Source organism: Podarcis vaucheri (assembly GCF_965113315.1).
Source record: "Podarcis vaucheri genome assembly, chromosome: 10".
In the NCBI taxonomy this organism is placed as follows: domain Eukaryota; kingdom Metazoa; phylum Chordata; class Lepidosauria; order Squamata; family Lacertidae; genus Podarcis; species Podarcis vaucheri.
In genome coordinates this window covers 1,790,477-1,815,835 of record NC_138748.1, presented here as the reverse complement: position 1 = coordinate 1,815,835, position 25,359 = coordinate 1,790,477, and the positions used below count along the sequence as shown (strand labels likewise).

Below are 25,359 nucleotides of genomic sequence, written 5' to 3'. Positions count from 1 at the left end.
TGAGACTTAGATGATGCCCCTGATGGATCGAATCGTCTGTGGGGTCCGGGTCTGCAACAGCATCTCCTCGCCAAGCCAGACCTAACTCTGCAGAAGGCCATTGAGGAGGCCATGGCCTCAGAAGCTGCTGAACTCTCCGCCCAGGAAATCCGCAAGGCCAGTAGCCCACGTCTTGCTAAGAAGCCAGTCCTTGTGCATCACGAAGAGGCCAGCTGTGATGAGGCATCCTCCGGTGAAGACGATGACGTGCACCAGACAAAGTGGGAGTGCAGGAAGTTCAAACAGAAGTCCACGGGCCAGTCATAATGTGCCGGCTGTGGAGGCAACTATTCCCATGCCAAGTGTCGGTTCAGAGACGCCATCTGTCGGTGATGATCCAGGAGGGGCCACACCACTAAGTTCTGTTGATAGGCTCCGTCTAACACCCCCCCTTCGCCATCTCGCAAGTCCAAGTCTTCCCCCTGGTCCACCAAGGGAAGCTGCTTCACCCTCACCAACTGCCACTGCCCATCCAAAACCATGATTGGCCAAACCGACTTGCCTACGCGTTGCAAGCTACATGCCACCGTGCTCACCGAAGGAGCTCCGTGTGACATGGAGATCTGCCTTGTCCGTCATATTCTGGAGCACCATCAAAAGACTCATGCCCAAGCTGTCCCAGAGGCAACTCGACCCAAACCACATACATTTGAGAGACTACCAGGGAAACGACATCCCCGAGGTAGGTGTTGGCCAGTTCTGGGTCGCTTTCAAGAATTTTTCAGGCCTGCTCCGACTGGTGGTGGTCGAAGGCCTGTGGCCTAGCCTCCTAGGGCTAGACTGGTTTGATGCCCTCGGCCTGGAAGTCACCGGCATCAATTGCATCTCCGACGCAGAGGTTGATGGCCTAATCAAAGACTTTGCTGAGGTTTTCAACGGCACTTTGGGCCAATACAGTGGTGCCTCGCAAGACGAAAAGAATCCGTTCTGTGATTCTCTTCGTCTAGCGGGTTTTTTTGTCTTGCGAAGCAAGCCCATTGAAGGATTAGCGGATTAGCGCTTGTCAGGGGTTCAGGAGCAGAGACGCAGAGAAGGGAGGAGACAGAGAGCGAGGGGGAGGAATACGAAGGAAGGATGAGTGGGGATGACGACCCGAGATCACCGAGCCTGTCCAGTGAGTCCGAGGATTCCCAGAAGGGAGTGCCAGCGGTCAGAGCAAGGGGGGAAAGCAGGGGGACACCCCAGGAAGAAGGGTCCAGAGAGGGATCAGAGAGCAGCAGTTGGAGATCGGGACCCACGTGCCCAGCCGGGAGCAGCGGGAAGAAAGGGGACCAGACATCGGGTTCCGGAGGCTTTCAGCAGGAGGGAGGGCATGAGTCAGGAGTAGTCACGCCCACCTCCGGGAGCGACGAAACGATCAAGAGGAAGGTAGAGAGTTGGGCGCGCGCGCCAAGTTCAAATGCAGCGGAAGCTGGCGCAGTAAGCAGCCCGGAGAGTGAGCCAGGTCCCAAAGCCCGCCGCAAGGAGGCGGAAGGGTCAGGGGGGTCCGCGTCAGAAGAGAGTAGGAAAGAAGAGACCACGGGGGGCAGAAGGACCCAGAGACGGAAGGAAAGGCGCAGGAGGTGGAGCAAGGCTAGGGTATTAAGCTGGTGTGCTAGAGGCGGAGACTCAGACGGGTCTTCGCCGGTCTGACATAGAAGACGTGGGGCTGCACATTGCAGTTTGGGAATGGAACCTGTAACCCAATAAAGACTCTTTTAACGTGAACGCTGGCTAACGTGGTCCTATGTGAGCTGGGACTGGGTAGCAGCCCTGACAGTAAGACCCGTCTCAACATAGCTTCGGACACCTGAAACCTCGCAGCGGAGGCAGAAGCAGCGGGAGGAGGAAATTGGTGTTTGGGAGCAAGCTCACAAAGGTTGGCAGAGATGACGGAAGCAGAAAAAATTTCAGCGCTGCAACAGGCAGTGACCCAATTGAACGCAGAGGTACTGGCATCCAAGAAAAGGGAGCAGGATGCTGCGGCCGCCTACAGAGATCTCCACGCCAGGTTTGAAGCGTTGGTTAAGCAAGGGCAACCGGGACCCAGACCGGAGGGGGTTGGGTTGGCACGGAGAGCAGGAGGGCTTGTGGCTCACTTCGATGGGAATTTGCAACAGTACCCCAATTTTCGAGCAGACGTAATGTGCGCACTGCAACTGCTGGCAAAAGACTTTAGAGATGAGGAAGAGAAAGTGGGGTTTATACTATCCCATTTGCATGGGGATGCTAAAGCGTGGCTGCGCAATTTGTGGAGGGATAAAGATCCGGCGCTTCAGAGTGCAGATGCCTTTATCAAAGCGATGGATGCGTGCTTTTTATCTACCATTGACGTGGATCTTGCTCGACGGGAGATACATGGACTGAGACAAGGGAGGGCGAGCGTACGGCAGTATCACGCCCGCTTTTTTGCGCTGGTCAGTGCCTTGGAATGGGACCGGGATTCACCTCCAGTCAGAGACCTGTTCTGGGAGGGTCTGAGCAGTGCTGTTAAAGACGAAATTGCGAGGGGGGAGAGGCCCCGGAGCACGCAGGAGGTGGTCCAAAGGGCGCTGACTGTGCGGGTGAGGCTGGAAGAACGTCCATGGTGCAGAGACGAAGGACGTGGAGGGCGCGAAGCAGCGAGAAGTTTCTCTTTCGTTCCCAGGGAAGCAGCGCGTGCGTAATCCACACCTCCGCCAGGAGGGGGAGTGGAACCTATGGAGGTGGGAGGCGCCAGGGCTCAGTCAGCTACCAGAGCCCCAGCACCGGGAGCAGTCAAGACTAAGCCTCCTAGAGGGAACTGGAAGTGTTACATCTGCGACAGCCCTCAACACTTGGCGAGAGAGTGTCCCCAGAGGAACTCCAAGCACACTGCAGCCTCCGCAACGGTGATAGCAGCCACGCAGCACAGCGAACCCCAGCAGGGAAACGACGATGTCTGGCTGGAGGCAGAGGCACTGGGGCCCAGCCAGACGAATCAGTGAAGCAGTCCCCAGCGATCTTGCAACCCACAGACCCCCTCCCACCCAAACCAGTAGTGCAGCTCACCGCATCTCTCCAGCTACCCAATGGCACCACTATAGACGTGCCACTTTCTGTGGACTCTGGAAGCAATGCAGACTTTATAGCGCAGGATTTTGTGGAGCAGCACGCTATACAGCTACTGCCTGCCACTCTGCCCCTGCAAGTCGTCACAGTGGATGGCAGAGAGTTGCTGGGGGGGCAGGTGGTGAAGCAGACGCCGCCAATGGTGATGCGACTTGGTAACCACAGGGAAGTCATCAGTTTTAATGTCACCCGACTGTCGGACACGCCCATTGTGTTGGGCATGAGTTGGCTGGACAGGCACAGTCCGACACTGGCTTGGTACCAGCGACAGCTGATCTTCGGCTCTTCTTATTGTGCCGAGCACTGCATCCTGCCCAGACAGGAGGGAGAGGAGGAGGAATCACAGCTGCAGTTGGGAACGTTGCAAGCAGTCCCCCACAAATACGCAGACTTTCTGGAGGTCTTCTGCGAGAAGGAGGCAGACAAGCTACCCCCTCACAGGCAGTATGACTGCAAGATTGACCTCCTACCAGGGGCGACGCTGCCGAAAGGGAAGCTGTATTCCATGTCTGAGGACGAACTACAGGAACTCAAACAGTTCATAGATCACAATTTGGAGCGCGGTTTCATCCGGGAGTCCAAGGCAGTGGGGGGCAGTCCTGTTTTCTTCGTGAAGAAGAAAGACACGCCCCAAAAAAGACTTGTAGTTGATTTTCGCCTCTTGAACAAGATGACCAAGCCCTCTGATTTCCCCATGCCCAGGATTGACGACCTCCTAGCGACGGTGCGCAAGGGACGCGTGTTCACCAAGTTGGACCTGCGAGGGGCGTACAATCTCATACGCATGAGGGAAGGCGATGAGTGGAAGACGGCCATGTTCACGCCTCTGGGCACCTACGAATACAGAGTGATGCCGTTTGGATTGCAAAACGGTTCTCACTGTTTTCAAGCTTTCATGCATCATGTGTTGGCGGGACTCCTCTACAAGAAGTGCGTCTGCTTCCTGGATGACATCCTGATATTCTCCGAATCGCAGAAAGCACATGACCAAGACGTTCGGGAGGTGCTGAAGAGGCTGCAGCAGCATAGACTGTACGCCAAACTGGAGAAGTGCCAGTTCGACACGACGGAGGTGGATTTCTTGGGCTACAAGTTGTCGGACAAGGGGCTAGCCATGGACAGCGCCAAGGTTCGCGCGGTGTTGGATTGGAAGAGCCCGCGCAACCGGAAGGAGGTCCAGCGGTTTGTGGGCTTCGCCAACTTCTATCGCAAGTTTATCAAGGGGTTCGCGATGCAGACGGCGGCTATTACGGACACGCTAAGCTCCAAGAAAAAGAAATTCACCTGGACGGAGCAGGCGGAGCAGTCCTTTCAAGCACTCAAGCGTCTCTTCGCGTCGGAAGAGCAACTGCTGCATATCGACCCCAGCAAACCGATGCGGGTAGAGACAGACGCGTCCGATAGAGCCGTGGGAGCTGTCCTGCTGCAGAGAGAGCTGCAGGGGGTCTGGAGGCCGGGAGCGTTCTACTCCAGAAAGCTCAGCAAGTCGGAGCAGAACTACACCATCTGGGACAGGGAGTTGCTGGCCATTCATGCAGCGTTCAAAGCGTGGAGGCATTTCCTGATCGGAGCCAAGCACACAGTGCAAGTCTGCACGGACCACAAGAATCTGGAGCACTGGCGCACGGCGCAGTTCCTGAACCAGAGGCAGATACGTTGGGCAGAGTTCTTTGCTGACTTCGATTTCCGAATAGAGTACGTCCCAGGCGACACCAACATCATGGCGGATGCACTGTCCCGAAAACCGCAATACCTCGAAGAGGCGACGCCAGCGGCAGCCATGCACATCTTCGCGCCAACAGCGTGGGCGTGCGCTTCAGCCACAGTAGACCTGGATGCGGTGCGGCGGGCGTTGCAGGACGACTCATTCGCGCAGGCGAAGATGGCCGAGGTGCACAAGGGCACGGCGAAGAGCGACGAGTTCCAGATACGAGACGGCTTGCTCTTACGTAAAGGGGCCATCTACGTGCCGGGAGACGAACTTCGCGCCAAGGTACTGCAACAGTTGCACGACGCACCCACGGCCGGACACTTTGGCACAGAAAAAACGGTGGAATTAGTCGCAAGGGACTTTTGGTGGCCCAGACTGAGAGGGGAGGTCGCGGACTACGTCGCGAGGTGCGACACCTGCCAGAGGGCCAAGCCGGTGCACAAACCACCGGCGGGACTGCTGGAACCGCTGCAAACGCCGTTTGAACCGTGGGAGAGGGTGGCCCTGGACTTTGTCACGGATCTACCCAGCTCGAGAGGCAAGACAGCTGTACTAGTGGTGGTGGACTTGTTCACCAAGATGGCACATTTCATACCGTGTGCGAAGGTGGCCACGGCGGAACAAACGGCCAAACTGTTCATAGATCACCGCCTCCTCAGCACAAAGGTACCGTGGTCCTGGGGTCATCAGGAAATGGCAGCATTCAATGCAGTCAAAGCCCTCCTCTCATCAGACAGTGTGCTGGTACCAGGCCTGTGAAACCAGGCCTGTGATGCCTCGCCCTTTGGCATAGGCACCGTCCTCAGTCACCGGTTTCCAGACGGAAGAGAAGCACCACTTGCCTACTTCTCCCGGTCGCTGTCTCCGGCCGAACGGAATTACAGCCAGCTCAACAAGGAGGCACTGGCACTTGTGGCTGGAGTAAAGAGGTTCCACGAATACCTCTATGGGAGAACCTTGGACCTCATTACTGACCACAAGCCGCTCCTGGGCCTCCTTGCCAGTGATCAACCAACTCCACTGGCCCTCTCACCACGCATGCTGCAATGGACTGTCTTTCTGGCAGTGTACAGCTACCAGCTCATCCATCGCCCTTGAAAATCGATGGGCCATGACAACGCTCTCAGTCGTTGCCCTCTTCCAGCACTTGTGGAAGACCCGGCTCTTGCTTCATCGCTCCTCCTAATTGAGGACCACCCAGCAGCGCCAGTATCGGCTGCCGCTGTAGCCTCCACATTTGCCCAGGACCGCACCATCAAACGTGTACTCAACTGGGTATGGAGGGGGTGGCTGGAAGGGTCCTTCGCACCAGAGTTCCAGCTGTTTGCAATCAGACAGCACGAGCTCTTAGCTCATCGCAGCTACCTATTGTGGGGAGACCGAGCCGTGGTTCCCCAAAGACTCCGCCAACGCGTCCTTGAGGTTCTGCACATCGGCTACCTGGGAATCGTCAAAATGAAGGCGTTGGCTCGGTGTTACGTCTGGTGCCCTTGTATGGACAATGCCATCACTTCGTGAGTTGCCGCCTGTCAAGCATGCCAAGAGTCGAGACCTGCACCGCCAGCAGATAAGGGTAATACCTGGGAGATACCCAAGGCAGCCTGGTCGAGTGTGCACATCAATATTGCCAGACCCTTTCATGGCCGGAACTTTATGGTAGTGGTGGACGCCTATTCCAAATGGCTGGAGGTGGCCCTGATGCCCTCCACCACTACCAAAGCCATCATCCGGGTGCTGCGGGGCCTGTTTGCAACTCATGGGTGTCCTGATGTCCTCATCTCGGACCACAGTTCACATCAGGCACCTTTGAAAAGTACCTCTTGGGGCTGGGCATCCGCCATGCCCTAACGGCACCATTTCACCCAGCCAGCAACGGGCAGGCAGAAAGAATGGTGCGATCAGCAAAAGAGACACTGGAGCCCCTGGAACAGAGGGACTGGCACGAGCGGGTCACTGAATACTTGCTTGTGCAGCACATCACCCCTCATGCAGCCACAGGGCAGAGCCCAGCCGAACTGCTTATGGGCCACCTCCTCAGGTCACCGCTTGACCGGCTGCACCCAGACTTTGGTGAGGCCGAGCCCCTGGGCTGTACTAACGCCCCACGATCCTTTATTCCGGGGATCAGGTTTTTGCCTGGAACTTTGTGGTAGTGGGAGTCACAGGGCCCCATTCGTACCAGGTGGCACTCGAGAACGGACCCTTGTGGTTCCGGCACATAGACCAGCTAAGGTGCAGGATTGGGGATTTGGACACTATCGCTGTGCCCCCAACTGTGGCCCCAGCTCCAGAGCAGTTGTTAATGGAAGGCGAGGCTCCACCTACATCTTCCTCACAAACCGAGGGCATGGAGCTGAACCAAGCCATTTCGTTGGATCTGCCTGGCTCTCCAGAGACTCATACCACCACCGTGCCTGACCGTCCACTGAGTCTGCTCACGGTGGTTCCTTCGACAACAGCAGAGCCAGGGAACTCGGGCTCAATGCCACATTTGGCCGCACCACAGTCGCTGCCAGAATCAGAAGGCCACCAGGACTCGGGTACTGGCCCTCGGCAATCCAGCAGGGCTTCCAAGCACCCAGCGCATTTAAAAGACTATGTTCACTGGACAAACTGCATATCTAAAGCTGTATGGTGAATAGGGTCAATTAATATGCTTATGTGTTTTACTGAAACCAATACGGGTATTGCTGTATGTAATGGAACCACTATGATTGTAACTAACGCCTTATCTCGGTGGGGAGGGGTGTTATGTACTGAAGTTCTCACCCTGAGCCAGCAGGGGGATACTGTAGATAGTTTTCACTCAGGTCCACGTCAGTTATTTTAGGCGGGAAGCCCTGGTTTGTTGTTGCTACAATGTTGACAGCCGTCTGCCTATAAAAGCAGGCCGGCTGAGCTGTTTGCTGTTCAGTTCTGTTCCAGCTTACAAATAAAGAGCTGCTTTGGAGAAATCGCTGTATCGTCTGCTATGTCTACCCACTATTTAACATATCGCATCCCCAGAAACTGGTGTGGATTGGCAGGTAATAGCCAATTTCAGCTTCCAGGGGTGTCTGGACTTTGTCCAAGTTTTGGCTCAAAGGGTTTTTCATGCCATGGTAGAAGAGCTGGCTTTCTAATAGAATGGTTATTAATGGAGCAGGTGTTTAAATTTGGGAGGTTCATTGTCTATGGGAAGATGGGATTTCTTTTTGGTTCATTCTAGATAAGTTGTTTCAGAGGACCATGGTGTTTAAGATAGCTAAGTGAGCTATCTACAGATTTTGCTTGGCTGAGGTTTTATTCCCACTGCTTGGGAAGTGTTGCTTTAAAGGATGTGTCAGCAATTGATAATGTTTAATAAATGCCATGCCTTTGCTGGATGTTCCTATTGCCCAACTTCCAGAACATGCATTCAGAAAACTGGGTCTTACCAATAGGATGCCTGGTTCAAGCTAATGACTTCCTAAAAATCACTGCAACCCACCCACCCACATGACCTGGGTTGCTGTGCAGAAGAGAACCCTGGTGGACAAGCAGCGGCAAGAACAGGCCCATCTGCTTCATCCAACTGAGTCTCTGTTACACATGCCAGGTCAAGTCCTCCATCCCCAATAAAATCATGGATGGCAGTGGTCTTGTGAATCCTTGACCTGGCATTGCACAGCAGCACCTTCATGTCATGTGGGTCTCCCTTGCTGATTCCAGTATCCATCCGGTCAAGACCAGACACAGAGACAGCGATAGTCTTCAAACAATGACTAAACCTGCCTCCTTGGTAATGACATGGTCTGGTCTTAGCGTAACTCCTCCTCCTACCCGTGATCACTGAGATTGGGGGTCCCAGTGCATCCCCCCCCCCCACAGAACCTGCCCCAGCCATTCTGTTGGCTGGGGCCTACTCCAACTAAACATTTGGAAAACCCTTCTGACTCTAAGAGCTGCTCAGCAGTGGAACAGACTCCCACAAGAGGTGGTGGACTCTCCTTCCTTGGAGGTTTTGAAGCAGAGGCTGGATGGCCATCTGTCATGGATGCTTTGGCTGAGATTCCTGCATTGCAGGGGGTTGGACTAGATGACCTTTGGGTCTCTTCCAACTCTGATTTTCCCATTAAAATCCTGTCATTTTATGCACCATTCCTTCTCAAATTTCAGTTTTCTTTATTTCACCACCTTGTTAAGCTAAGCCCACACCGCTATTATTATTCAACACAAGTGGGAACCGAAACCAAGTATTGCAGTGTGGAGTGTTCCTGTTCAGTATTCCAACCAGCCACATCATCCCTTTCCAATCCGTGTCCCTATTCCTGTTTTTCCATTCCTCCACTCCAAACAAAATTATGCACTCATGCTGAGTTTCTATCAGGCTGTTTTCGGCTTGGGGCTTATTTCTTTAGGTTCCTTCTCCTTGAAACTTTTCTATACCTTTTCAAATGCACTGGCAAGAGCACTGAAGTGTTTGTGTTGTGCTGACCTTGCCACTGCCTCACCCCATCCCCTCTACCTTCCAGGAAGTGGCAGCAGTGTGACCAGGTGAGAAACAGTGTCCCATCACACCATCCACTACTGCTAAATAATCTTACAGGTATCAAGATTTTGACAATGCTTCTGTTCCCCCTCAGTGAAAGTAAAATTACCGGTCAGTCAGACATGAATATATCTTCCTTTTATCTCTCTTATTTAGTAGTCATCTGCTGAGAGATTTTATCCATAATTAATATTATTTTCAACAGATCCTAAACTATAGTTAAAGGATGTTCATCTAAGGTGCATCTTACTAATTTTTAAATTAATAGATGTGTCATTATTTGCATGACCCAAAGTATCTAACTTTAAGGTTAAAATACTTCAAAACAAGAAGACATACTGCCAATTTTTATTTGGTGTATTTATTTCCTTTAATTTAGACAATTTATAAGCTGTCCTTCAGTAGCAGGGTTCTCAGAATGGCATACAATTTACCATATTTTTTGCTCTACAAGACTCACTTTTTCCCTCCTAAAAAGTAAGGGGAAATGTGTGTGCGTCTTATGGAGCGAATGCAGGCTGCGCAGCTATCCCAGAAGCCAGTACAGCAAGAGGGATTGCTGCAGCGATCCCTCTTGCTGTTCTGGCTTCTGAGATTCAGAATATTTTTTTTCTTGTTTTCCTCCTCTAAAAACTAGGTGCATCTTGTGGTCTGGTGCGTCTTATAGAGCGAAAAATACGGTATTTTATGGGAAACACACCTCAAGGTAAAGAGAAAGCCATTGGGGAAAATAAAGAGCAGGACCTTTAATGAATGCAAGGTATTACTAGGTAATGTATAATTGTTGCAAATAATTTTCTATTACCACCCCCCTACACACACTCACCTCCATCTTGAAATTTGCTTAATCTTTCAAAGTATGATGACATAGGCATTTGTACAATATCAAGGATAGCCAGTAATGTTCTAGTCAGTCTGAGTAGCTCACTGAAGCTATAAAAACCAAAGTATATAAGATTGCGAGCCAGGTGCACCACCTAAAGAAAAGGAAGGGGGGGAGGTCAGGAATATCAACAGAAAGAAAGAGGTCCCAACATTTAACTAGTGATGAATGGACCCACGTGGCTGCCCTCCAGATCTCATCTAAATTTTGTGGTTATCTTCTGGAGATTAACAGAAATCAATCCAAATTATGGATTTGACCCAGAACAGCATAGAGCCCTATCTCCTACTATGAACTGTTGACATAGCTGTACACCAGCCAGTGGCTTTCAGTTTCCTCTCCTTACTGAGGAAAAAGGAGGTGGTGGTGAGACTTCCCACGAATAAATACCCATCAATTTCAATGTCTAAAAGTCAGTGTCTGCAGGGTATTCTGAAACCCTTCACCACCACCATGACCTTCTTCACTTGCAAGTTGCAGACAGGGGCTCCCAGCAGTGTCGCAACAGAGACAAATTACAGATCCATTTCTGATGAGGCTAGATGTTATCCAAAACAGACCAGGTTTGATACCATCAGATAAAAAAATATGCAGATCTGAAATTTATTTCCTACACCAAATTATATGATGGTAGAATCAGTCTATGAAAGGGCAGTCTAGTCCCTGCCTGTCACCATGCTGGAGCAGGCTTCTCCTACCCTTCCTTGTTCAGATACCACCCCAAACCCTACAAAAGTTTTCATAACCTCCAAAAGGCACTTGCAGAAGATTCTATCAGCTGATATGGGTTTAAACAAGAACCAGAAAAATAAAAATATGCTGCTTTCTCAGCACTTAAATTTTGTCACACCCACACATACAAACATACTTCTGCAGGATGGAGCTGAAAAAAAATGATGTGGCCACTCGGCTGGTCAGTCACTTATATTGTTGTTTTTAATCTAAACTGCATTTGGATGTGATTAAAGCTGACATGCTGCAATCATTAGGAATTATGTGAATTCAACAATATTTGCATAGATTTGCTATTTGGTATAATTTATTCTATTTCTTCCAGTTATGTGGAGAGGTATGAAGCTATGCAGGGCACTAGAGCCCTGCCCCTATAAACAATGGAAATTTAATTTTTATTTATAAAAACATTTATGTCCAACTGTATAAAAAATATCACAGTGGTTAATAAAATTGTTAAGTTAAAAACAAGTTTAAAGTAAGGAAGTTAAAAACAAATATCAATAGATCATTGTGGGGGTGTTATCTGGGGTTGGGGACTGGGGAGCAGGACACCTGGACCTGCAAAAAGGCACCCACTGAATCTCTACTGGCAGAGCGTTTAGGAGCAAGGCTTGATCTCTCTTTGTTGCCAAATTAGCCTGCAGGTGCTCCACTCTCAGCCCCATCAGGGGAGGCTGAGGTCGCCTCTGGGTCTGGTAACCCTCCAGCCTCTCCTGAGCTGCAGAGGCTCAGGGCAGAGAGGCGGAGGGAACTAAGTTCCCGCAGGAGGAGTGCTCGCCTCCAGGCCAGGAGAGGCGAGTCACCTGTGGACTGGGGCCGCCCTATGCCTCGGGTAGATAAAAGCCAGCCAGCTCCAGTCCCAAGTTGTGGGAGCAACGTTGTTGGTAGCCAGTTCCTGCCTGCACCCTGTTCTGCCGGATCTCCTGACCTCACCCGACTCCCTGCCTTGGACCTAGCTTCAGCTTTGACAGACGGCCTTAATACTGCACCCTCGACCTCGGACTGGACTTGGACCACGCCTCACGGAAACCCACGGGACTAGCACACCTTTGGCTGATTAATATACTATAGCCTTTTAACTGTGTCTGTGGGAAGGGCGGCTACTGTTTTGTTGTCCTTGTTTTAATTAATTACCTGTGTTTTTATCTTGTATTTTATTATGTAATAAAATGATATTGCTTTGAAGGGTGGTATATAACTTTAATAATCAATAAATAAATAAATAAGCATTCAAGTGACACCTCATTCCCAAACTACTAATGATCACACACAACATATTTATACAGATATTAAATAACACTGGGGAGAGAATAGTGCCCTGGAGAAACCAATAGCACAAATGACAACGGGCCAAGAAACACTCACTCAGTGATACTTTCTGGACACAACCTTGATGATACAAACAGAACCACTGTAATACAGTGCCTCTGATGCCCATATCACTAAGTCAGTCCAGAAGGATACCATGGTCAATGTCAGGGAACTGACATCAGAGGAAAGGGAGTTGGTAGGGCTCCCAGAGACTGGGAGAGAGTCAGCAACCAAAGCAGGGACCAGTAGGGGGAGCGAGGGGTCTCTGGAGGAGGATCTCAGTAATGCTGAGAGAGACGCAGCAGCCCAGGCAGGAAACAGCAGGAGAGAGAAAGGGGTGAGAGACACGTCCAGCGAAAATAGCGGGGAGGTGTCAGAAGCAACTGCAGGGAGACCCATGCTTCGCCGGAAGCTGCCACGTCGTGAGTCCAGGAGACGCGTTTCCGTTAAGGAGCTTCTTTGCTGGAAGCGCTTCCGCAGGCAGCCACTGTCAGACTCTACTAGTGACTAGAGCAGACATGTCTGAGGAGCTCTGTCACACACAGAGGTTTGTGGGGCCGCACAAACTCTGAAGGGGCACAATTTTAAGCACAAGCAGCTAATCATCCCCTTGACAGCAGTCTGACAGTCTTTGTACGCTGCCTGTGCAGGAGAAAGCATCATGAGCAACCCAGCCGGAACCGGAGAGGCAGGGGTTGGAGCTGGTCCAAGCTTGGAAGAAAGGTATCAAGCTCTGGAGGTCCAACTTGCGCTGCAGACGGCGAGGCTCGAGGAGAGAAGGGCTCAGGATGCTGACAAAAAGGGGAGAACCACTCAGTTCCCCAGAAAGGTACCAGGATTGGTGCAGAAGTTTGGGGGGGACCCCAAGGATTACCATGCCTTTAGGACCGAGATGCAATATGCCCTGAATGTGCAGTTTGATGAGTTCCCTGATGAGGAATCGCGAGTTGCTTTCGTAATTGGGCATCTTGAGAAGGGGGCGCGGGACTGGGTTCGACCCCTGATGGCAACGCACAACGATATCCTAAAGGACACTATGAAGTTCTTTCGTGCAATGGATATCATGTTTTCCAGCGATATTGAGGAAGGGGTGGTGCGCAGACAGCTAATGGCTTGCAAGCAGGGAAGCAGATCTGTCCGTGAGTACTGGACTGAATTTACCATGCTGATTCACAGATTGGGGTGGGATTTATCGGCAGCACCCATTCAGATGCTATTTGAAGAAGGTCTTTCTTCGGCTGTGAAAGACGAGCTGTCCAGGAGCCCCAGGGCGGTGTCTATGGATCAGCTGACCAAATCTGCGCTGACCATTGGAGCGCGCCAGGAGGCAAGAGCCTTGGAGAGGCGGGAAGGGAGAGGGGAACGTTGGAAGGAGTTACGCATTCCAGACATTCCTGAGCCAGCTTTCCCGCCGGCAGAGCCGATGGAAATCGGAACAGCCCGCGCGCGCGCAGTTTCAAAGCCCAGTGAGGGGGCTAAGAAGGAGGGAAAGGGAGCCCGGAAATGCTATCTCTGCCAACAGCCAGGCCACTTTGCCAGAGTCTGCCCCCAGAGGAAGGAATGGCAAGGGATGGTGGGAGCAGTTGAGGGGGGAGAGCAGGGAGAAACGGAGCAGGTAAAAGCCAACGCCTGGTTGCCACCGTCAGGGCACTGCAGCCAGGCCAAAGAGCAGTAAAAGTGCCCGTGCCAGAAGCTCCTCGACCTGCTCTAGTAATTGAAGTGTCGCTAGAGCTGCAAAATGGACACCCCCTAAAAATAAAGGCGCTGTTGGACTCAGGCAGCTCCTGCAATTTTATGAGCAAGGAGTTTGCTGCTGAACATCAGATACAGACTATCCCTTTAAGCAACCCCCTGCAGGTGACCACGATCGATGGCAGGGAACTGTTGGGAGGAGGAGTCAGCTTGCAGACCGTCCCAATGATAATGAGGGTGGCAAGGCACACAGAACTGATAGCGTTTAATGTGGCCACCTTGGGAGGCGCTCCCATTATTTTGGGAATGAGCTGGCTAGCCCTACATGATCCGCTGGTGGGCTGGCATCAAAGAGTGGTTTCCTTCGGTTCAGCACATTGCTTAGAACACTGCAGGGGGGAAAAGGGGTCAGCAGGGGCCCAAGCCACCCTGGCAGGGACTGAAGTAATGGGGAAGGGGAAGGTGCCACCACAGTATGCTGATCTCAGCGACGTGTTCAGCGAGAAGGAAGCTGACCAACTACCCCCGCATAGGCCCTTTGATTGCCAGATCAATTTACTCCCTGGAGCACAGCTTCCTGTAGGCAAGTTGTATGCCATGTCAGACAGGGAGATGCAGGAGTTGCGAGCGTTCATTGACAAGAACCTGAAGAGAGGCTTCATCAGAGAGTCCAAGGCAGCGGGGGGTAGCCCAGTGTTTTTTGTGGATAAAAAAAACACGGACAAGCCGAGACTTGTATGTGATTTTAGGCGGTTAAATGCAGTGACAGAACCGGCGGCTTTTCCTATGCCCAGGATTGATGATATTTTGACCAGGGTGCGGAAAGGAAAGATTTTTACAAAGCTGGACCTAAGGGGGGCGTACAACCTGATACGTATAAGGAAAGGGGGTGAATGGAAGACCACCATGTTCACCCCTTTGGGGGCATTTGAATACCTCGTTATGCCTTTTGGATTACAAACAGGCTCCGCGTGTTTTCAAGCCTTCATGAACCACGTACTGGGGCCTTTGCTCTACAAGAATTGCGTGGCCTTCTTAGATGACGTGTTGGTGTATTCGGAGAATGAGGAGCAACATGTGAGAGACGTCAGAGAAGTGTTGAGCAGGCTGCAAGCCAACAGGCTGTGGGTGAAACTGGAGAAGTGTCAGTTTCATACCAAGGAGGTGGAATTCCTGGGGTACCGCTTGTCAGACAAGGGGTTGGCCATGGACCCCGGCAAGGTTCAAGCGGTGCTGGAATGGAAAACACCCAAAACCAAGAAGGATGTGCAGAGGTTCCTAGGGTTTGGAAACTTTTATCGTAAGTTCATCCGAAACTTCGCCCACCTGACGGCGCCCATCACGGACTGTCTCAGCAGTAAAAAGAAGTTTGTTTGGACGGGGGAGGCGGAGCGAGCGTTTGAGGAACTGAAAAGGGCCTTCGCCTCTGATGAACAACTTCTACATGTGGATTTACAAAAAAAGCTGAGGGTCGAAACAGACGCTTCTGACAGAGCCATAGGGGCGGTGCTTCTTCTGCAGCCGGGGAAGGAGGGGTCAGAGTGGCGACCGTGTGCCTTCTTTTCGCGAAAGCTGAACAAATCTGAAAGGAACTACACGGTGTACGACCGGGAACTTCTTGCGATTCATGAGGCCTTCCGGAGATGGAGGCACCTGCTAATTGGTGCACAACAGAAGGTGCAAGTGTGCACGGACCATAAGAATCTAGAGTATTGGAGAACTGCGCGAGTGCTCAACCAACGGCAGTTGAGATGGGCCCAGGAGTTCTCCAAATTTAACTTTGAGATTTGTTACGTGCCAGGCCCAGAGAACGTTAGGGCGGACGCTCTCTCACGCAAACCTGAATATTTGGAGGGAGAGGGTGCACCCGAAGAGACCCATGTCATTCCCGAGGACCGCTGGGTGTGTGGGGCGGCATTGGTGGGGCAAAGGGAACTGGTAGAGGGAACGGTGCAGGATGAATACGCCCAGGACAAACTCAGGGGTCTCAGGAGGGAGGGAGACAAACCCGGGGGTTTTGAGGAGAGAAACGGGGCGTTGTACTACAAGGGAGCGTTATACATACCTGAAGGGGAATTGAGGGAAAAGGTACTCAAGCAACTGCACGATAGCCCCACAGCAGGGCATTTTGGGCAACACAAAACCATGTGGCTGGTTACCAGGGAATTCTGGTGGCCCAAGGTCAGGGAAGATGTGCGGGAGTATGTGAGAGGGTGTGACCAATGCCAACGAGCTAAGGGGGAGAGGCGGGCACCGGCAGGTTTATTAGAACCACTACCCACGCCGGAAAGGCCATGGGAGGCAGTGGCAATAGATTTCATGACTGATCTGCCCAGGTCCAAAGGGAAAACAGCCATCATGGTTGTGGTAGACCTGTTAACCAAGATGGCCCACTTTATAGCCTGCTCACATGCGGTCACAGCGGAAGAAACCGCTAAATTGTTTGTGGAAAATGTGTTTAGGCTGCATGGCGCCCCCTTGAGGGTGGTTTCTGACCGAGGGAAACAATTTACTTCCAGGTTCTGGAGGAAGCTCATGAGCTTATTGCATGTAGAGGTGAATTTCTCAACTGCCCGTCATCCAGAAACCAACGGGCAGGCGGAAAGAGCTAATGGTGTCCTCCAGCAATATTTGAGGTGTTATGTTAATGACAGAGAGAATGATTGGGTGGAGAAGCTGGCGTTGGCAGAATTTGCCTACAACAATGCAGAGAACGTGTCCACGGGGTTGAGCCCCTTTTTGGCTAATCACGGGTGTCATCCCCGAGCCTTCCCAGGGGGGGAAGGGGAGAACTGGAGCGTTCCAGCCGCAGAACAGTTCGTTGAAGAAATGGAAGCGATCCATCGCCAGCTCCAACTTAATTTAAACAGGGCGAAGGAGGAATATAAGAGGCAGGCAGACAAAACCAGAAGGGAAGGGGAAAGCATTAGGGTGGGGGACCAGGTGTGGCTGTCCACCCAAGGGTTACCATTCAAAGGAGGTTGTAAGAAGTTAAGACCCAAAAGGCTGGGCCCATTTGAAGTCACGCAGCAGGTCAACCCAGTGGCTTTCAGACTCCGGTTACCGAACCACATGAAGTTGCACCCAGTGTTCCACAGGTCGTTGCTGTCACCGTATAAAGGGGACAGAGAAGGGAGGGTCAATAGGGGACCAGCTATGGAGGAAAAAGAACACAGCTACCATGTAGCGGAGATTCTCGATTCCAGGTGGAAGGGAGATCAAGTAGAGTATTTGGTAATGTGGGAAGGGGAGCCGGAGTCGGAAAACACCTGGGTCAGGGCAGAGGATGTAGATGACGAGGTTTTGATAGAAACTTTTCATCAGAGATTCCCTCGTAAACCCCAGCCAGTGGCGAGGTTCCGGAGGGAATACTTCGCCACCACCGACGAAGAAGAAGAGTTGGAGGGGTTCTCTGATTCCGAGGTGGAGGAGGATTCAGCGAGTCGGAACGAAGACCGATGGAGGGAAATGTTCGAGACGTCTGAAGATGAAGAGGATTCTTTTCGGGGTTTCAGCTCCTCACCGCCCAGAGGAGAGAGTAGGGGCGGGGGAGAAGGGGGCCCTGGAGGGGAGGTGGATGTCAGGGAACTGACATCAGAGGAAAGGGAGTTGGTAGGGCTCCCAGAGACTGGGAGAGAGTCAGCAACCAAAGCAGGGACCAGTAGGGGGAGCGAGGGGTCTCTGGAGGAGGATCTCAGTAATGCTGAGAGAGACGCAGCAGCCCAGGCAGGAAACAGCAGGAGAGAGAAAGGGGTGAGAGACACGTCCAGCGAAAATAGCGGGGAGGTGTCAGAAGCAACTGCAGGGAGACCCATGCTTCGCCGGAAGCTGCCACGTCGTGAGTCCAGGAGACGCGTTTCCGTTAAGGAGCTTCTTTGCTGGAAGCGCTTCCGCAGGCAGCCACTGTCAGACTCTACTAGTGACTAGAGCAGACATGTCTGAGGAGCTCTGTCACACACAGAGGTTTGTGGGGCCGCACAAACTCTGAAGGGGCACAATTTTAAGCACAAGCAGCTAATCATCCCCTTGACAGTCAATGATATCAAAAGCCACTGAGTGAACAAGCAGAAGTAACAGGGGCGCACTCACTCTGTCCCTCTCATGATGAAGATCATTCATCAGGGCAACCAAGGCCAATTCAGTTCCAAAACCAGGTTTGAACTCAGATTGTAGTGGATCTAAAATAATCAGTCTCTTCCAGGAATAACCTTCTCCACCACCTTTACCAAGATAGGGGATCTATAGTTGTTACATTTTGTTGCGTCTAGGATGGACTTTTTGAGAAGTGGACACACCACTGCCTCTTTAAGTGCAGCAGACATCACCCCAACGCACAAGGAGGTGTTTACCACACCCATGACCCATTCAGTCTCCCCACCCCAGCAGGTTTAATAAGCCAGGATGAACAAGGATCTAATGAGCATAAGTGCAAGTATCCTGTCCACATCCTCAGGCCACCTCAGCTGGTACTGTCATAATTAGGGTTGCCACCTTTGGTTGGGCAAAATACAAGACAGGTCATGCAAAATAAATGTCAGGACTGGCCGTGGTCCTCTTCTGATCACCACGCAAACGCTTCCTGTTCTTTTATAACTTTTTATTGTGTATTAACAAACAAACTTTTAAACTATCCTTATCTTTAACTATTCTTCCTCAGAGTCACTTATTTCAGATACCTTCTGAGCTCTGCTTCTCCGTGACCAGCCACTCTCAAAATGGCAAACGCGCCCTTCCCTTTGCTTTCCCGCTCTTTTTCCTACCCTCCTGGCTAGAGCTGGCTTGTATCTCCCCTCCTCCGAATCTGAGCTAGAACTGAACCCCTGCCTTTCCTGGGAACAGATGGTCCCTCCCTGTTGTTCCTCTTGCTCTCTTCTATTAGATTCACTGCTCTCCTCCCCCCCCCCTTGGGGAATGCTTTCTCCCTCTGAGAAACTGGAATCTTCTAACTCTAACTCTTCCCTGACAATAAAGGACAAATTGGGGGGATTGGGGGTTAAAAATTACTTTACCTGATGCAGAAATGCCTTCAAAGCAATCCATTACAATAATCAAATGAAAGCTATCAGTAACTACAAACATTCCAATGATACTGAAAGGAAATCTTCCCCACCCACTGAATTTCTGCCTATCAGAAGTAAGATAAATGTAGAAACCCAGCTAAAAAAGAAAAAAATAAGAAAGTGGAGAAAAGATAGGAACAAATTCTTAGGTTTGAAGTGGCTGAGGTTGCTGCTCCAGGAAATGTTTCACCTGTCCTCTTAGGCAGTGTTTCTTGGGTCTCTAGTTTGGATTATACTTCCCATCCTCCCTAGCTAGTAAGACCAGTGGTCAGGGATGATGGGAATTGTAGTCTGAAAACAGCTAGAGACCCAAGTTTGGGAAAAATTGTCTTAGAGCCCTTGGAAACCCAACCAAACCCAACCCAGAAGAGCCTGCTGACTGGCAAGCTCTATTGGCCAGATTGGAGTGTCAATCAGCCAGCTTGGGAGGGCAGGCTAAACCTCCAAGGCGTCTAGCAAGCTCGCCTGTGTGAGACAAGCAAGTTAGTGTGAGTGCACAAAGGAGGAAACATTAATGCCCATTTTATTTTTTCACAACTGGTGGCAACCCTAGTCACAATAGCAGCAACTTTATTCTCAGAGTGTTTAGCCAGTGACAGCTAGTTACCATGTGCTCGAGAGATCTGCCCCTTCATCAAGATTAACCATCCTACAGCCACACAGAACAGCTCTGCTGGACAGCTCCCTAAGGACGCAATGGAGGCAGTAAAGTAAGATCTCTTTGCTGCCCTCACCGCCACATGATAGGCCCAATTATGAGCCCAAGCATGTGTTTGGTTGACTCCTAAGCACGTTTTACGCCACTTATGCACCAACCCTCTCCCAGGCCACCTCACTGACTGCACCTCTTAGGTGTACCAAGCAGCAAAATGGACCCCACAGTGCTGGAGCGATCATATCAATGGCTCTGCAAGTCTCACCATTCCATAGTGAAACTAGGGCCTTAACAGGATCAACTGTTCTATCCATTAAAATCATACTGAACCCACCCTCTGGCTTCAGAAATTTCAACAAACATTGCCTACAGGTTGTTAGGTATTCTTAATAACCTTCCCCACACCATACTTGGTTTGGTAAATTCAGAATCAGCAAGACCTCAAGTGGGAGGTGCAATGGTGAGGTAGGAGGCAGAGAATGATAGTAAATCAGCTGATATTCTGCCACTGCTCCCCTTTGCTCTTTTTTAAATTTGAAAAGCACTCAGTACTGGCAAGGATAACAGAAAAATACCTCAAAAGTTAGCTTGTTCTTTTGTTTGTCTCCAAAAGGAAAGGGTTGGTTCACAACTTCTTTCAAGTACTCCTCTACAAATTCCATCGTCAAAGCAAATTTCCTCTTCATGTCATTTCGTGAGGAATCTGTGAAAGAGTCATACCTACAAAGCAAGACCATGAGCAAAAGCTAAATAAGTGGGAAACAGCAGGAGGCAGTAAAGGTTTAATAAATAATTTTTGGTGCCTCACAAGCACAAATCATAGAATCATAGAGTTGGAAGAGACCACAAGGGCCATCGAGTCCAACCCCCTGCCAAGCAGGAAATGTTTAATAGGTTGTTGACATCTCCCAAGAGCTTGTCACAAATCCCCAAGAAAGTTAAAGAGGAGTTGGCATCATGAGAATCAGCGTAGACCTCACCATTAATTAATACTATTTGTAAGTTTTATACTGCTTTTAATTACTAATTAATTTGTTTTTATTGTAAGACATCCAGAGTCTATATTAAAAGGTGGGATAAATAATAAATAAAACAAAATTAAGCTGGACTGTACATTCTGTTAAGCGGCTGATGATATACTCTAGAAATCTACTCCACAAACTCAAAGGTCCATCCTGAAGATATATAAATATGCAAGGCTCCTCCAAAACAACAACAGAAACCTCTACCTCAAAATAAGGACCCTTCCATGAGCACAACTCTCCTTCTATGAATGGAAGCTCTTTTGATTCACATATAGAATCCAAGCTTATATCTACACACAGCAGGAACCTGTAGCCTATTCTGGACACCAACGTAATGCATGCATTTATAAACATGTATTAGTCATGCCCATTTGTTGCCGTTTTATGTGCACACACAGCGTGGAACCCCAGGCAGCAACTCACAGCAGAGCATTAGTGATTACATGCAAAACTTGGAGCTTGTCAGCAACAGTACTCTAAGGCACATGAATTCTAATATGAAGCAGTTGCAATGCATAAGGCTATGCCAAATAGCTTCTTCCTAGGGTTAACTATACCCCACAAAAGGGTGGTATTGGTAATTTTTTGAGTGGCAGATGAATTTAAAGAGCTTTCTTCGGGATGAGGTAGTCACTAGATGATTACGGTGGTGATCTTCTTCTTCTTCTTCTTCTTCTTCTTCTTCTTCTTCTTCTTCTTCTTCTTCTTCTCCTCCTCCTCCTTCCCTTGTTATGGATCTTCACGGTACAAAAGTCAATACTAAAATGTTATACTGTGTTACCCACCCAGGACAGAAACCTTTTCACTTTCATGCTGCATGAAAATTCTCAGGTTTTTATTCTCAGAGATGATAAGAAATATTGTATACTGCCTTAAGTTCCGGTCTGGGAAAACAGCAGGATATGAAGTAAATAACTATAATAATAATTGCTTCATAAGAACGTAAGAAGAACCCTGCTGCATCAGAACCAGAATCCATTTAGACCCAGGATCCATTAAAATAATTTAAACCAGAGTAGCCTGCCAAGGTGCTTCTGTGTGCTGCAGAAGTATCTGACCCAGTGAGGTAGAGTTGCAAGATTAGCTTCCTGCCAAGATGGGGAGGGGCATGTTTGGGTGCACCAGTGGAGCTAATCCACTGCTCTAGACAATGCACTTGTACCATGCCAAGCTCCCTGCCACCTTGTTCCTCTCCCTTCCAGTAAGAGGCACTGCCAGGAAGCTAGCATTATAGCCCCATCCCACAGAAGCAAGCCACTTCTGGTATGCTCAGAAGCAGGCAATGGCCTTGTCTTATTTGTCTTCAGAAGACTGGCTATCAAACCAGGAAGCCTATCCTACATGAATTTGTCAAATCATCTCTTAAAACCAACTAGGACTGTGTCCATTATGCCATCTATGATGATGATGATGATGATGATGATGACTACTACTACTACAAATGAATCTGCCACCAATCAGTGAATGTTCCATTTTGTTGGTTTCAAGAGAGAACTCACTCGTGGATAGTGATCTTGGTAGGGATTTCAGTCCATAGCCTGGCATACTTCACAGGCACCACTATCTCCTGAGGATCTCTATCCACGTGCATATGCAGCATGAGACGGCAGAAGGAGGCTCGCAGGTCATAAGGCAGGCTCTCATCTGACATGCAGCGCAGGATCAGATCCACCGACAGCTGTGTGGAAATCTGGTTTATAGCCAAATACTGGCGATCCAGACACATTCTTGCAAAGAGGTTCAACTGGTACCTTAGAAAAGATAATAAAATAATGTCATTTCTATTTCTGTGTTTGTTACTCAATAACCTGGTTGCTAAGGTACCAATCTAAACATCTGAGGAATATTACATAAACTCAACCAACACATTTCTAGTCTTTTACTGGACTATGGCTGTTAGACTCTCACTCACTTATAGAATACAATCCACATTACATGGTGTTAGGCCTGGGCAATGTATCAACACATCACCCAGGACACAATGGCAGCTTCACCCGGTGGTATACCATGAGTGAAACCACGACTGATCCTGAGTCCTCCGCCTCCAGCACCCAGCAGCAGGAACAAGTCGCCCCAGCTGGGCCTGAGATTGGGGAGGGGGCAGGAGGAACAGGGACAATTGGGCATGAGGTGAAGGAGGCTTGAAATCGGTGTGTGTGTGTGTTTGTGTGTGTGTGTGTGTGTAAAGGAAGAAGCAGTGAGAATTGGGTGCAGGGTGAAGGAGGCTTGACATTGGTGTATGTGCGAAGGAAGGAGCAGGGAGAACTGGGCATGCGGTGAAGGAGCCTTGAAACTGGGGTGGGGTATGTGCGAAGGAAGGAGGGAAAATCGTGTGTGTGTGTGTGTGTGTGTGTGTAGGAAGGAGCAAGGAGAATCTGTCATATGGTGAAGGAGGCTTGAAACCAGTGCGTTTGTGTGAAGGAAAGAGCAGGGAGAACTGGGCATGCGGTGAAGGAGCCTTGAAACTGGGGGGGGGGTGAAGGAATGAACAGGGAGAATCAGGCGTGTGGTGAAGGAGGCGGAGCATTGGCTCCTTAGGAAATCAGCTGCCCCGAGGAGAATGGTGGCTAGTGAGTGACGCAAAGCAGGGAGACAGGGCTCATCCTTCCCCCCTCCTAACCTGCTGTGTGTGTTGCATCCCCTCCATTTCATATTGCAATGTTTGGCTGGTGATACATCACGATGTTGACATGCTGACATTGCCCAACCCTGCATGGTGTACACAGCACTGCTCTGAATAAATCCCTCAACGACATTGAAATTCTTACATTTAATAGCAGTTTTGCAACCTAGCCTTGTATCCTGCCATAAGCCATGCCTAATGAAAATGTTAAGGACACAGGCTGAAAATCCACAAATCAATCAGCTGACTTACAGTATATGGTCAATCTTATGCACTTTACTCAGAAGCCAATGTGTGTGTGTTGTGGGGAGGGCTTTCTTCCTGGTAAATGCGCCAAGAATTGCAGTCTTAATTTAATTCAATGAAACAACTTTAGTTTAAATGAAGACCTATCAATGAACTGCAGATTGTACATTAAACATCTCAGGGCTTGTTCAGATGTTATTTCCCCTCCGGGAAATGAAGCAACACCAAGTTTGATTTAATTTGATGGTGGTATAACTGGTGGAACCATGCTGGAGATGGGTATGTGTTCAGTATATTTTTTCTCAAAGGGAAAATTCTTACCAAATTAATGCTTAGCTCAGGCCTCCAAAATTTGTGGAGTGCATGTTGAATTCAGGCAATGAACTCTGAGGACACTGATGAATCCAGAGAACACAGAAGGAACAGAAAGGATTAACTTGTGTCCTGTGGGACAAATAATTCACCTTTTTGGAAAGCTGCTTTACCTGTAATAAGTGAGGACTTCTAAATCAGCTTTGGTGCCCTCCTTAGCTTCTTGGGCAAGATGCCTGATGGCTTTGCCATGAGGTTCCTTGTTGCTATCAATCCAGTACAGCCAAACCTCTTCCTCGTCCAGATCATCAGAGAGGGTGGAGCAATCCAAGGGGTTGTCCATTTGCACTGAGACCAACCTTAAAACAAACAGTTTACACTATACCTACTAATGTTCTTCTTAAAACTGTGTGAGACAATGTAAAATAATTAAACTGAGAGGTCAATTAACTTACTTGGTCTGAATGAGAATATCAGCATTTCCTGGGCTCAGCATATATTTGCAAATAAGTTCCTGAGTGACTGGGATTGCAGTTGTGTTGGAAACACACAAGTCTGACAGGTAGTCCAAGAACCTTGAGGTGAGGGGGAGATTAACAAGAAAATGGGATGGGTCACACTGCAGGAATTTATTGAAAAGAAACAACACAATGATTATCAATAGTACCGTATCCGTAAAATACTGAATGCAAATTTAAATTACATATAGTGCAAAGTTTATGTAATCTATTTGTTCCTGGACACAGGTTCATGATCACAGATACACAGATAAAAAGATGATCAGCGTACAAATTTTTAAAAGAAAGCAAAGAAATGGTGTGGGCTAATTCAAACCTTGGCTCTCGATTCCTCCTGAGTAAATTTACAAACGTCTCTATTTCTTTAGCTGTGATATGTTTCTCTAGTAGCTTCCTGTTGTTGTGCAGCAAAGCTGTGATTGTGTCTTCTGCCAATATATCATAGCCAATCTGAGACTGCATGACGCAGAAGTTCTTAGCAATGTATTCCTGGAAGAAAACCCCAGGGTAGTCTGTCACCAGATTGAAAGATGGAAGGTTCCACACATGACCCACACCCCATTTTTGACCAGCAATATTTAGTTTGATAGGCAAGTAGATGAGAGACCATGGTTCCTTTCTTTAGATTACTAGAAGCATACTCCATATGTGTTTAGCTATTTTAGTTTTGTTTCTATCTTGATCCTTCTCAAGGCACAGAAGCCATTAAAAATCATTAAAACACAGGTCAACAACAAAAAAAATACTCAAATCAATCAAATCTTTTCCAAGTCTGATTATATTAAAGATATCCCAAGAGGAAAGTTTTGCTCTTATGGAGTTGGATTCAGGTTTGGACTTTCACAGAGCTCAGAGAAGGGCTGCTCCACAACTGTGAGGCAGCCACCAAAAATGTTGGTCTGTAACAGCTGTCCCCAACTTGGTGCCCTTGGTGCTTTGGACTACAACCCCCATCAAGCCCAACAAGCAT

General features: G+C 49.5%; 1 protein-coding gene across 7 annotated transcripts in view; it reads right to left on the bottom strand.

Annotated features, from left to right (window-relative positions):
- ITPR2 (inositol 1,4,5-trisphosphate receptor type 2) overlaps positions 1-25,359 on the bottom strand; it is a 387,592-nt gene that overhangs the window by 252,044 nt on the left and 110,189 nt on the right. For all 7 annotated transcript variants that reach the window (XM_082240062.1, XM_082240063.1, XM_082240060.1 and 4 more), the window contains 6 exons: positions 24,706-24,878; positions 24,327-24,446; positions 24,045-24,230; positions 22,190-22,441; positions 20,241-20,385; positions 10,156-10,306 (listed from right to left, as the gene is read on the bottom strand). In XM_082240062.1, coding sequence (XP_082096188.1) covers positions 10,156-10,306; positions 20,241-20,385; positions 22,190-22,441; positions 24,045-24,230; positions 24,327-24,446; positions 24,706-24,878 — 1,027 coding nt within the window. The remainder of the gene's footprint in view (positions 1-10,155; positions 10,307-20,240; positions 20,386-22,189; positions 22,442-24,044; positions 24,231-24,326; positions 24,447-24,705; positions 24,879-25,359) is intronic.